The 12,279-nt window shown below is 44.1% G+C and overlaps 1 protein-coding gene across 2 annotated transcripts in view; it reads left to right on the top strand.

Moving 5' to 3' along the window:
• The window catches only part of CILK1 (ciliogenesis associated kinase 1), a 33,444-nt gene that overhangs the window by 2,511 nt on the left and 18,654 nt on the right, over positions 1-12,279 (top strand). Inside the window, exons 2-4 of one of the 2 annotated variants that reach the window (XM_019949918.3) lie at positions 1,076-1,130; positions 5,603-5,724; positions 6,718-6,797. In XM_019949918.3, the coding sequence (XP_019805477.1) occupies positions 1,076-1,130; positions 5,603-5,724; positions 6,718-6,797 (257 nt within the window). Of the gene's footprint in view, positions 1-1,075; positions 1,131-5,602; positions 5,725-6,717; positions 6,798-7,251; positions 7,436-12,279 lie in introns of those variants that run through there. The other variant, XM_073810604.1, reaches the window with a different exon arrangement.

Here is a 12,279-nt window from a genome sequence, read left to right on the forward strand (position 1 = left end):
CTCAGAGTGAGGGGGAGAGATGAGAGTTGATCTGTTACTAGCCAGCAATGAGACCCTGGTGAGATGGCATAACTTCTCTGTTTCTTAGTTTCCACCCATCCCATCAATCTCATGGTGCTGCTATAAGATTCAAATGAGATGATGTGGTTGAAGGGCCATGAAAGAGAGAACCCTTAGATTTCTGGCCAGCTCACCAGGCTGTCTGTCTCTCCCCTCAGGCTCTGGACCAGGGGTTGGCACACGTTTCCTGCAAAGGGCCAGACAGTAAATGTTTTAGGCTTTGCACGCCATGTGGTCTCTGTCATAACCCAGCTCTGCTGTTGTAGTGGGAAAGCAGCCACGTATCATATGGAAGCAAATGAGTGTGATTGTGTTCCAGCAAAACTTCATTTATGGAAACTGAAACTGGAATTTCAGATCATTTTCACATGTCACAATTATTATTTTCTTTTGCTTTGTTTTTCCCAACCACTTAAAAGTATAAATGCATTCTTGTCCCATGGGCTGTATAAAATCAGATGGTCGGGTGGAATTGGCCCGTGGGCCATAGTTTGCCACCCCCTGTACCGGAGTGTCCATCCCTGTGCCGTCCAACATGGTGGCAAGTAATCATATATCATTTAAATTTAAAATTTAAATTAACAATTCGGTTTCTGTGTTGCCCTAGCCTCACGCCAGGTGCTCAGTAGTCACCTGTGTCTACCGTACTGGACAGTACAGAACATTTCCACCAATACAGAAAGTTCGATTGGACAGCTCTGGTCCAGATAAAATAAGCCTGGGGGGGTTTTCCTCCAGGGCAGGGTTAGCTAATTAGTGACAGAGCAAGACAGCAGTCCAGGCCTCTTTGCAATGCCCTCGTGCTAACTCTGCTGGGAAATTTTGTGCTGGAGGATTGAGTGCACTGCTAGGTTTTTAAATAAAATGCTGTTTTGGATAGTATAGTATCTGGTAGAAATTGGAACCCACTTTAAGCACTGTTCATTAGGTTCAGAACAAAAACATTTTTTTTTAAGATAAAGCATAGCCAGTTACTGGGAATAAACGTGCTATTTGTTTCTTTCTTCTCTTTTAGAATGAAAAGAAAGTTTTATTCCTGGGAGGAATGCATGAACCTTCGGGAGGTCAAGGTATTTATTAATACACAAAGGGATAATTTATGGTATGGTTGATGAAAATAGCTTTATACACGCATAGATTTATAGTTGATACAGTTTGAATTGTTTCACTGATGTTGAAAAAGGAGGCAGATGATAACGTAATGCAGCTGACAGCTGAGAAGATTGCTGTGCTATTTCTGTGTGTGCACTTTTTTTTAGTTTTTTGGTGTGTGTGCGTGTACTTCTTTTTAAACCTTGGTAATAGTGCTGTTAACTAAACCACAGATTTATTCAACGTTCACTGGTTTCTCACTAGCGTCTCTTTTCTTTCAAATGGTGATGAAATATACATAGTACTTACCTTTTGACCATTTTTTTTAAAGCTTTGCACAGTTTTGTTTACATAGCAAACAGAACAACAGCAGAAAATCTGTCATACCACCCAGAAGTTGAACATATGTAACAATGACATTTTGTAGCCATCTCTGGAGAAGGCTCCTCTGCACATTTTCTGCGAACAATGCCTACGCATTAAGGTTAACAACAACTCAAAGGAAAGTGGCAGGTTGCCAGGCAGATAATCAGAGAAATAGTCCAGATTGTTAGAACAGCGATAAAGGTGTCCTGTGCTAGAACCCAAAGGACTCAAAAGAGATACAGAATTGCGTATTTGACCTAAAAATAGATACAGAATTGCGTATTTGACCTAAAAATAGATACAGAATTGCGTATTTGACCTAAAAATGGTACAGCTCAGTGGTATTAAGTACATACATAATGTTGTACACCCATCAGAATGGCCCATCTCCAGGACTCTTTTTATCTTGCAAAACTGAAACTCTATGTCCATTAAACAATAATTCCCCGTGAATCCCTCCTCCCAGCCCCTGGACAGCACCATTCTACATTCTATCTGTCGACTGCACTAGGTACCTCATATAAGCGCAATCATACAGTATCTGTCATTTTTGTGACTGGCTTAATTCACTTAGCAGAATGTCTTCTAAATTCATCCATGTGTCAGGATTTCCTTCCTTTTTAAGGCTGATTAACGTTCCATTGTATGGATCTACTATATATTGTTTATCCATTCATCCATCGATGGACACTGGGACACTTTTGGCTATTATAAACCTTCCCATATCTTTAAACTCCTTTCCACTGGCTCCTTGTCTTCAGTCTATCAATGTGCCCACCGTTCTGTCTAACCAGGCTCAGCCCTCCCTCCCCTGGAGCTCCCACCCCTTCCCCTTCCTGACCTTACCTACCAGAGCACCCCCTCCGCTGTCACTTCCCCCCACCACTGACTTTCCACTTAACTGAATCAGGCATTCACCTCTGCAACTTTACGGAAGTTGCTCTCCTAAAAGCCACCAGCTGTCAAGTCCAGGATCATTGGGACTTCCCTGGCGGTCCAGTGGTTAAGACTCTGCGCTGCCAACACAGGGGGCGCAGGTTCAATCCCTAGTCGGAGAAATAAGATCCCATGTGCTGTGCGGCGTGGCCAAAAGATGAAAAAAAAAAGTCCAGGATCATTTTGTCAGACATTTTCTTGTCTGTGGACCACTTCCTCCTCTCCTTTCCCAGGTCTCTGTGACTCTGCTTTGACCCACCTCTTCTACCTCTTCTTGCCTTTCACCAGTGGTTCTATGATTTCACCCTTTAAGTATGGATAATTCCTCACATTCTCTTCTCAGCAATTTTCTCCTTTGCTCTGGCTTCTCCTCCTGGGTGATTTTATTCATTTCCCCTTGCTTCAGCAGCCCCATCACATCTTTTATCTTTCTTATGCATTTAGACCAGGGGTCAGTAAATAGCCCACTGCCTGTTTTTGTAAAAAAAAAAAAAAGTTGGAACGCAGCCATGTCCATTTGTTTATATATTATCTGTGGCTGATTTCACACTACACTGACAAAGCTAAGTAGTTGCAGCAGGGACCATATGACCTAGAAAGCCCAAAATATTTACTCTCTGTCCCTTGACAGAAAAGTTTGCTGACCCCTGCTTCAGTCCCATATATCCACCTGCTTAGTGGACACCAGCGTCTGAATTTTCTAGAATGTCTGCCTCCCTCAGTGCTTATATTTTCTCCCTCTTGTGTTAATGATCATCTACCCCTGCACTCAGAAACCATAGCTCATTGCAGTGGCCTGTGCTCCCCACTCTCCACACCTCTCATCTCCCTAGCACTCAGCTGTTCACTCACACACCATCTACCATTTACTGAGCAGCTGTTATGGGCCAGGCAGCACCTTACGTGCTCTGTCTTATTTCATCCCCACAACCACCTGATGAGGAAAGTCTTAGTATCTTGAATTTCCCGGTGGGCACAGCTGAGGCCCAGAGATTCCGTAATTTGCTGGAGGGAAACACAGCTCTGGGCAGCGGAGCTTGGTCTCAAGCTCAGGGTCTGTCAGAAGACTTCAGTGGGCGTCCACCTGGCATCCGGGCAGTTCTCATCCCTCCGACACTGGGTGGCCACTTGCTCCCACACCCAGTCTCTGAGGGGCTCCCTCCTGACGTGCCCTTGCCCTCCCACCGAGTTTGTCCAAGCCTGATTCTTCCTTCAAGTCTCGTGTATGAGACGCTCACCGACCACTCAGAGCTTTCAGATTCCTCCTCCTTGAAGCATCCCCCTGATATGCTCCCTCTCTGCCTGATACGACTGTCCTGCCTCTACATCTTTTTGGAAGCCTTTCCCAAGCCAACACAAGATGCCTTCTTTCTGGAAATATACCTCTTGAAAATGAATCACATGAAGTCCTCCACAAAATTAATTCATGTTTTAAATTAATTCTTTTTCTATTAAACTGATATAGACTTTAACTTGCCCCTGAGCCTCACTGAGAAACGAGAGCTGGAGCCACTGTTAGACTTGGGCCAGTAATTCATGCTCAAAACACACTTGCGGCAGACGGTATCCTCCTCCTTGCCTAGAATTCTCTTCTTGCAAAGCTTTGAAAACGACTTCATTTTCCTCTGAATGAATCTGCCCTGTTCATTCTGCTGCTCATCCACTGGACACCTCAGCCATTGCTGGTGGTGCATTTTAAGCAAACAAGCAGGAAAGACGCCTGCAGTCCATGAGAGTCTGGTGAATGCTTACAAGTTAGGCAATGCTTGCTACTCATGGAGAACCAGAAATCCAACCCAGCTAGAAAAAGTAATCAGCCTGTTGGGTCATTCTGGAAGGATTTGGCCATTTGGCCAAAACAGCTGAGTATTTCCTGCCAGAGAGGCACTTGGCAAAAGCTTGTCTTTCAGGGAAGAGGTTCCAGAAGAGTCTTATTTTGTTCTCATTCACTGGCCATATTTCCTCTCTCTTCCCAGCTGCTTGAAGTAACTCGGTCATATTGCACATTCCCCAGCTCTGATCCCTTGGGTGCGTCGTTACTGAGTGTCCTTCCAGATTTGGACACTCATGTTAACACTTTCATCTTCAGACATTCTGTTTGTTTTATAGAAGGAATGTTCCTTTGAAGGAAATTCAAAGATAAAGAGGGCTTTACAATTTATTATTATCGGACTCACGTCTCTATGAGGAAGAGGCTTTTTGAATGAAAGGGCTCAACCCCCTGCCACGATGACCCCTTGAGGCATTCTTGAAGGAGACGGTCTATCAAATTCTGATCACCTGGTGAGCAAACCCACAGTTGGGTGTCCAGCTGGCACACATGAACTGGATTACTGCTCACCAACATGAAAGTGTATTTGTTCACCGTGGACAGAGCTAGTGATGCAAACAGAAAATAGCTTGCGCATGGCTGCACTCACGTGTATGTTCCAGGAGGAGGAAAACCGTACATGCGCATGGGGAATAATCAGAGGGTCACTTACCATTTTCTGAGCCACCCTCTGTTCCTCATCCCCCGCTTGACTTTTTTACCTTTGCTGTTCTTGGAAGCAGAGGTGTCTCTCCCATCTCACCTCAGGATCTTTCCAATGAGATTTCTCCTCCTTCTCGCCTCCTTCTTCTCCTCCTTTAACACTCACCTTGTAAGGAGCGCTATGCGTCCCATGGACACACACGTGTCAGAAGAAAGTTGGGAGAATCAGGCTGCCAGCCTCTGTCTGAGCAATTTCCTGTTCAGAGTGTCTGCAGACTGCTGCCTGGTGATCTCAGCTCCCAGCAGCTGCCTCTTCAGTATCAGATCAATCAAAGCCTCAGTGGATTCCCCTCTGGCCACTTTCATGGCGTGAATTCCATCACCTGGAGGGAGTGCACCTAAAATAGCCCTGGCCCACTGCCTGGTCCTGGGGGCAGCCAGGAGTTCCAGTGATGGTCAAGTTCTTACCTCCTAGTCAGTTAATTGAAATAGTTTTTCTACATAAAGTTAATACCAACTTCAGAGAAATACCATTTATTAACACGTTGTCAATAACAAATGAATTGTGGCACTCTGTGGTTCTGGAATTAGGTGTTTCTCCCTAAGTATATGTGGAATTACTTTTTTCAACAACAGACTTGCTCTAATTTTTTGTTTTTCTTCTTCGCCTTTCAGTCTTTAAAGAAGCTCAACCATGCCAATGTAGTAAAATTAAAAGAAGTTATCAGGGAAAATGATCATCTTTATTTTATCTTTGAGTACATGAAGGAAAATCTTTACCAACTCATTAAAGAAAGGTACAGTGTGGTCATCATGATCTTAGAAATAAATGTTGCAAAGTGGATGTGTTTTCTTTCTGCTTTTGTTTATTGTGGTCATGCTGCTTGGCCTTGGCTGTTTAAAGCTGCCCATGAGATGAGGGGCCCCGTCTGCATTCCTGCTTTGGAGGCCCTGTGATAACGGCAGAGAAGCTGCTTTCAGTGCTGCCGTCTTGAATGTCTTAATGGGTTATTCACCCTAACAGGCTCAGAGATTTAACAGATACTCTGCAGCTCTCCTTCCCAACAGGACTGTATGGGCAGAGTGACCACAAGTGAGGGGTGTAGCAGCTTCATTCATTCTGAGCCATCCATCGGAACTTCCAGGTTCCTTTCAGTGCCTTTCTTGCTACAGTGCACAGGGCTCGCATGCTGGGAAGACAAAGAAACTAATTTAAAAAACTTACCTCTGATGGTCATTTTGGACTTGACAAGTAAACCATGTAGAACCTCTTGGGCACATTTTCCTGGTGGCAGTTGAATGCCATTCTGAGCATCCTTCTGAGTGATTTCAGTGAACAAGTATCGTTTCCGTTGTCAATAACAGCAGAGAAGCTGTGTGGTTTGCCCAACCAGGGAAAATGTCACTATCCACTGCATCTCATGAGCCCTTCATCTGAAAGACCTCAGATTTTCCCCATCAAAAATTTTTAAGCTTTAATTATATTATGGAGAGAGGAGACTTTTATATGATACCTTGGAGGGAATTTTTTTGTTTGTTATTAAATGTTTGATCGTTGCTTTTTTATAACATAACTGATTCGGTGCTTATAAGGTAGGCTCTCTTACATGGATAAGCAGTTGTTTTTCTTTGATCTTTATTATCAGAGGATCTAGTCAGATTAGCATGTCAGCAAGTGTTTTCTTAAATTCTTACTGTATAACCAAAAGAACATGAAAACAGGGGCTTTGTTTTCATTAACAAATTTCATAAATCTAGACTTATAACTTTTTTTCCTCTGCCCTATACAGAAATAAGCTGTTTCCTGAATCTGCTATAAGAAATATCATGTATCAGATATTGCAAGGACTTGCATTTATTCACAAACACGGTAGGTGATTCGGAGTATTGTGCTTTGGAATAGCAGTGAAATGCTGTCATCAGGTAGAAGATGTAGGAAGCATCAGTGTCTTTTGTAATTGACTCTCAGAAAAAATTGAAGAGTTGAGAGGCTGACAATGGATTTTGGAATATGTTATGTTCTGTAGCTTGATTTCTGAATTTCCCTCATTATTTATCATGTCTGTGTGTTCTTATTCGTTAGGCTTTAACATGAAGCTTGTTAGTTACAGATCTAAGAGTTATTCCTGACCATTAACTGGTGTATTAATCAGGAACCTACGATTAGAATTCATAGAAGCTTCACATACGATGTTTAACCTACTAACTAACACTGCTTTGCTGTGGCTTTTCATTTTTTTAATGTATTTCAATTTCAGCTTGTTCAGAAGGGTGCAAAGTGGTCTAACAAGATCTATGCAATCCAGGAAAATAAAATACACTTAAAATAAGCAAAGAAAAAGGCAAAACAAGGCACGGACATAGCCGGGGTGAGGTTAATCGACAAAATACATGTCAGCAAGTTTTACTTAAGTAGAAGAAGCAGGCTACAGATGTGAGCCTGAGTTTGCTGTCAGACAATGCAGAACGTGAAACACGACCAATTACAACCTACATGGTTCCTCCAAGGTAAAAACAGTTCAGTTGCCCAAGAGAAGCAGAACTTTTCTTGGTGCTGATACCAGAGAGGTTTCTGTCATGGATCCTTATGTAACATGACTTTATGGTAAACACAGTGACAAGTTACATGGGACAGTTTCAGGTCATCTTCCTCAATATAGGCCAATTACATCACCTGATCAGAGAAAATGGTCCTACTGGGGCCCAGTATGATCCACTCTGGGGATGGTCTGGTGAGTCCAGGGAGAGATTTAGGGCATCCAGAGGTATGGATGGTCACATACCCTTCAGGAAATCCTCCATCGCTATTGTTCTTAGCTGAACTTTTGAACAGTATTGAGTAGCAATGCATTTGAGGTTATATTTCCAGCAAGTCCTGAGGCATTACTAGTTTGGGTTGCTAACTGGCCACAGACCCAACTTGGGTTGGGTCGATACGTTCTCATGAACGCAGAGCCTCGGGATGGACGTGTCCACCAGGGGAGCCAGGAGTCCCTCAGAAGGCCATTTGAGGTTGCTTTGACATACAGACAGATGGCAAGCTGATCTTGCACAGACAGAAATCTGTTCCCTCCCAGTCTAAGGGTATCATTGCCATTGCAAATATTGCACCAACAAATGAGTTTCATTACCCAATAAGGAAACTGGGCGGAAGCCCTTTGATGATACAGTCAGTTCAGATTTGACGCAAATTGGCAGTGAGGGGAAAAGACACTGTGCTGCATGGTACGTCTGGGACCCTTCCCAGCCTGCTCTGTGACCCCTAAGCAACCATCACATGTAGAGGCCAAACAGAGGCTGTCTGTACAAGTTCTTGGAAGCTGCGGGCATGTGCTGAATAATTCGAGAGTGATATGCAAGCCCGTGAACCAATTCTAGTAAAAAGTTTTCCGTAAAAGGTATCTCTGATTCCACTGACACGGGTAGAAGGAGCACTTTTGCCACAAGAATTTCCCAAGGGATGGTATGAGTCTGCAAAATGCTGAAAACTTCTGGTATGGTGTCATTAGGGACAAGTAGGAGGAGAAGAGGCACTTACTAGATTTGAGAGCCCAGGAAAAAGAAATGGTGAGAAATCAAAGCGATTCTCCAAAGAGAAAGGCCAACCAGAAGTTTTCACATAGGGACCCGTCATAGTGTCTCAGTTACTGGGGCTCTTTGCTCAGTACTGGGAACGGCATGGTGGATCTATAAGAAAGTTGACACGTGTTGGCTTTCTCTTCCTTTCCTTTTTGTTGCTTTTTGTGAGACTCAGATAGTTGTTGCCAGAAAGAACTTGTATCCTTTTATCCAGGTCTCTACCAAATCCCATCAAATCAACGCAGATGCGCACGCACACACACGCACCCATATTTGGGCATACACACGCACACATCTGCGTGTACACATGCACATGTGCACCTACACATACACTCTCCCCCCAATACCCACAAATGCACATGTATGCGCACACACACAGAGTACATATTCGTATCCAGTAATTTAGCATCCCTAAATTATTGTGTCAAAACACCTCTTTGAAACTCTGCACTGTCAGTCTTCCTTGCACACCTTACATACTCCGATTGTGTTCAGAAATGGTGGAAGGGAAAGCTCAGTTTAGGACGGTCAGACCTCCTTCGCTTTTCTAACCCCAGCACCATGCTTCTCCCTAAGATTCTTGTGGACACTCTCCCCCAGCTAAGTGCCAGTCCCAGTCTGAGCTTAATATTATTTCATCCGTTACCTTATTTGTTTCCTTGCCAGTTTCTCAGGTAGAGACGACAGATGGTATCTATTCCTTTCAAAGAAGAGGAAACTGAGGTTCAGAGAGGTTTAAAGACCTGCCAAAGACCCCACTGCATTAAAGCAGTAGAGCGGAGATTAGCTCCCGTATCTGTGCCCGTTTGCTACACTTCTCTAGAAAAACCTGTCTCTTCTCACAGAGAACAGAGAACAAGAAGTGAAGAAAGTGGTGATAGTAGTTGGAGGTGGGGTGGATATTCACTTTGCAGGTTCTATCGCATTTTCATTGATAAATGATTTTTGAAAGCTTTGAATGGTTTTCATACGGTGTTGACGTAACTTTGGAGCTTTATGTTGTTCTTTTCCTCCAGTCACGGAAAAGAAATAATCAAAAGCACTTTGCAGATTTGTCTTGTGAGTTTCAGGCTCTTCCCTGTTGTCTGGTTCTCACCGTGAGAAGGTGCATTCTGTCCCTGGGAGTGGACTCCTTTGGGAGCAGAGAACAGAGCTGCAGGTGGTTGCCATGGCCATGGTTCATGTCAGTGACTGCTTCCCCCCCACAGGGAATGAAAACTCAGCTCCACTTGGTGCTGATCGAGCAATGCCAAAGCAGATATACTTTGCAGGAATTAAATAATTAATGCAAACCGTGTTTCATCCTTGCCCTGCCCTTACAGATATCCATGCAGGAAATCCAGAATGCCTTAGGTGGCTTAAAGGACAATGTTTGGCCCCAAGAGGTGGTTCTCTGCTACCATGTTTCACCACTGTCTTGCTGTGCGTGACCTTGAGTCAGCCCTTGGCCTTTCTATGTGTTGCTGTCCTCCTGGCCTTATTGATAAAAGCACTGTGGGTTTAAATTCAGTAATACCTGTGAAATTACAACTTCCCTAGCAGGAAGTTGTGCTACAGAAATTCATAATGTTTAAGTATTCTCTGGTTATTTCCCTATATTCCTATCAGATTCCTCATGAACAGAATGTGGAGGGGAGAAAGCCTTCTTTGTGGCTTGATGTTTTTCTTGCCCAAGGGTTGTTAATAAAAAAACGAAGCACAACGCATTTTCTGCCAGGATGAAAGAGAAAATCCCTCTGTTATTCGACTGGCATGGGGTACCCTGAAATTAAACTGGAGGTCTGTTCCTGTGTTCTGAAAGCCAAACAGTTTCGAACAGGAAGATTCTGTGTTAACAGCACTTTGCTGTTGCCTGATCTCTGAATAACCCAGCAATAAGGGTTTCCACTGTGAATCAGAAGCTCAGAGGGTGACGTGGGCTCATTGTTACAAGCCTGAGTGCACACATCAGCAGAACACGTGCCCAGCCAGGAGTCAGATCAGAACTTAGTGCCACCTCCTCACAGGCGGGGGGGCCCCGGGGGGGGGGTGAGGGGGGGTGGGCAGTCACCGGCCTCGCGAGCCTTAATTCTTATCTGCAACAAATGGAGCCGTGTCTGCCTGTCCCCCTTGCCAGGTTGTGGGGAAGATAAAATGAGAGGATTCGTACTACTAGCAGTGACAAGCTCTTGCAAGGTGCAGATGTGCCAAGCGCTGCACTGAAAGCTCTACAAATATTAACACGCTGAATCCTGCAAAACAACCCCATGAGGTAGATGCTGTTATTTCCCCATTTTACAGAGGAGGAAAGTGAAGCACAGAGAGGTTAAGTGATTTTCCAGCCAGATTTGAAATCAGGCAACCCGATCGGTCTACACACTTAACCACTGTGCAGCGTTTCCTCTCATAGTGATAAAATCGTGATGCTTCGTTAAAATAGAGATGAAAAGTAAAGGTACATGACAAGAGGGTCTTATACCTTAAATTACCAAGGAATAGAACCCATGGGTATAAGGCTGATAATAATTATTGCTATTATTCAGTAATGAAAAGAACAGAGGGCCAGATATTCAACAGACATATTCACAAATGCTTCCTAGTTATAAAGGCTTATCCTCGAATACAGTATAACAGGTGACATATGTCAACTGACAAATACAGTTTTCATCAGTCACTTTTAAAGAGTCTGTTTGCAGTTCAACTTTTTTTCCTAGCCATTTTCCCTCTGATAGTTTATTTTGGGCCTGAAGTATGATCCATAGAAAGGAAAGCTGCTTAGAGGGATAAATGGGGAACCAGAATCTTCTCTCTCCTCATTTCATTAGTGCCCATGTTCTCCGTGGAAGTAGGATTAAAGATGAGTTAGCAGGGAAAGGATAAAGCTTGACCGATGGGAGGAGGTGGTCAGTGTGTACTGGAGCGTGACCTGGGTGGAAGCAAGGTCCGAGGTCTGGAGTCCAAGAATGATGCTTGTATCTGAGTATAGTTGATGTGATAGGATGAGCTGAACAGGGAGAAGATGCAGGTTTGTTGAGTGGGTGTTATGTAGATGGTGGCAGGGGGAGTTGCAGTGGGGCCTGGGGGTGGAGAACATTTCATTATCAGAGAAATGCCACTTATGTTTGGAAACAACAGTGTAGCCCAACTAGAGGAGAAAAAGGGAGTCTAAGAGGAGAGACAGGGTGAATGTGGACTTGAGAGGCCCAGCACCACAAGTCAAGATTTGGCTGTCTGGATCGACAGGGACAGAACAGAGCCGGATAGGGCAAGAGCTCTGACACACTTCTTGGTAGGATTGTGACCAATTCATCCCCCGCTACCCCCATGACTCACTTTTCCCATCTGTTCAGTAAGAAAATGATGTCTGCCATCTCTTTTTTCCATGCTTTTGATGCTCTGAGTGTTTAGGAAGAGAGACCATCGGTCTCGCAGGTCATATGTTTTAGGGGCCACGGGAGCCTTGCTGGATGCACTGGCAAAAGATCCCATTCTCATAACTGCTTGCATTTTTAAGTCAGAGAAAGGGCAGAAAGGACAGATAGGAGGTATTTTGATGGAAAATGTGACACAGCTCCATTACTGTCTGGGGACAGATGGATCCAGCATAACTACAAGCTACCTGGATGTCATATCAAACGTTCAAGAAGGAGAGAGAATTTGGGAGAGGAGAAGAGTGGTTTGGGACAGGTCAGTGCAAGGGTGACAGTGACATCAGCTGCTGTCCCATCAGAGACACAGGTCTGGAGAGGATTGAGCAGGCACGTTAGAGATGCAGCCTTGAGCACATCGACACA

Source organism: Tursiops truncatus, chromosome 10, assembly GCF_011762595.2.
Source record: "Tursiops truncatus isolate mTurTru1 chromosome 10, mTurTru1.mat.Y, whole genome shotgun sequence".
In the NCBI taxonomy this organism is placed as follows: Eukaryota; Metazoa; Chordata; class Mammalia; order Artiodactyla; family Delphinidae; genus Tursiops; species Tursiops truncatus.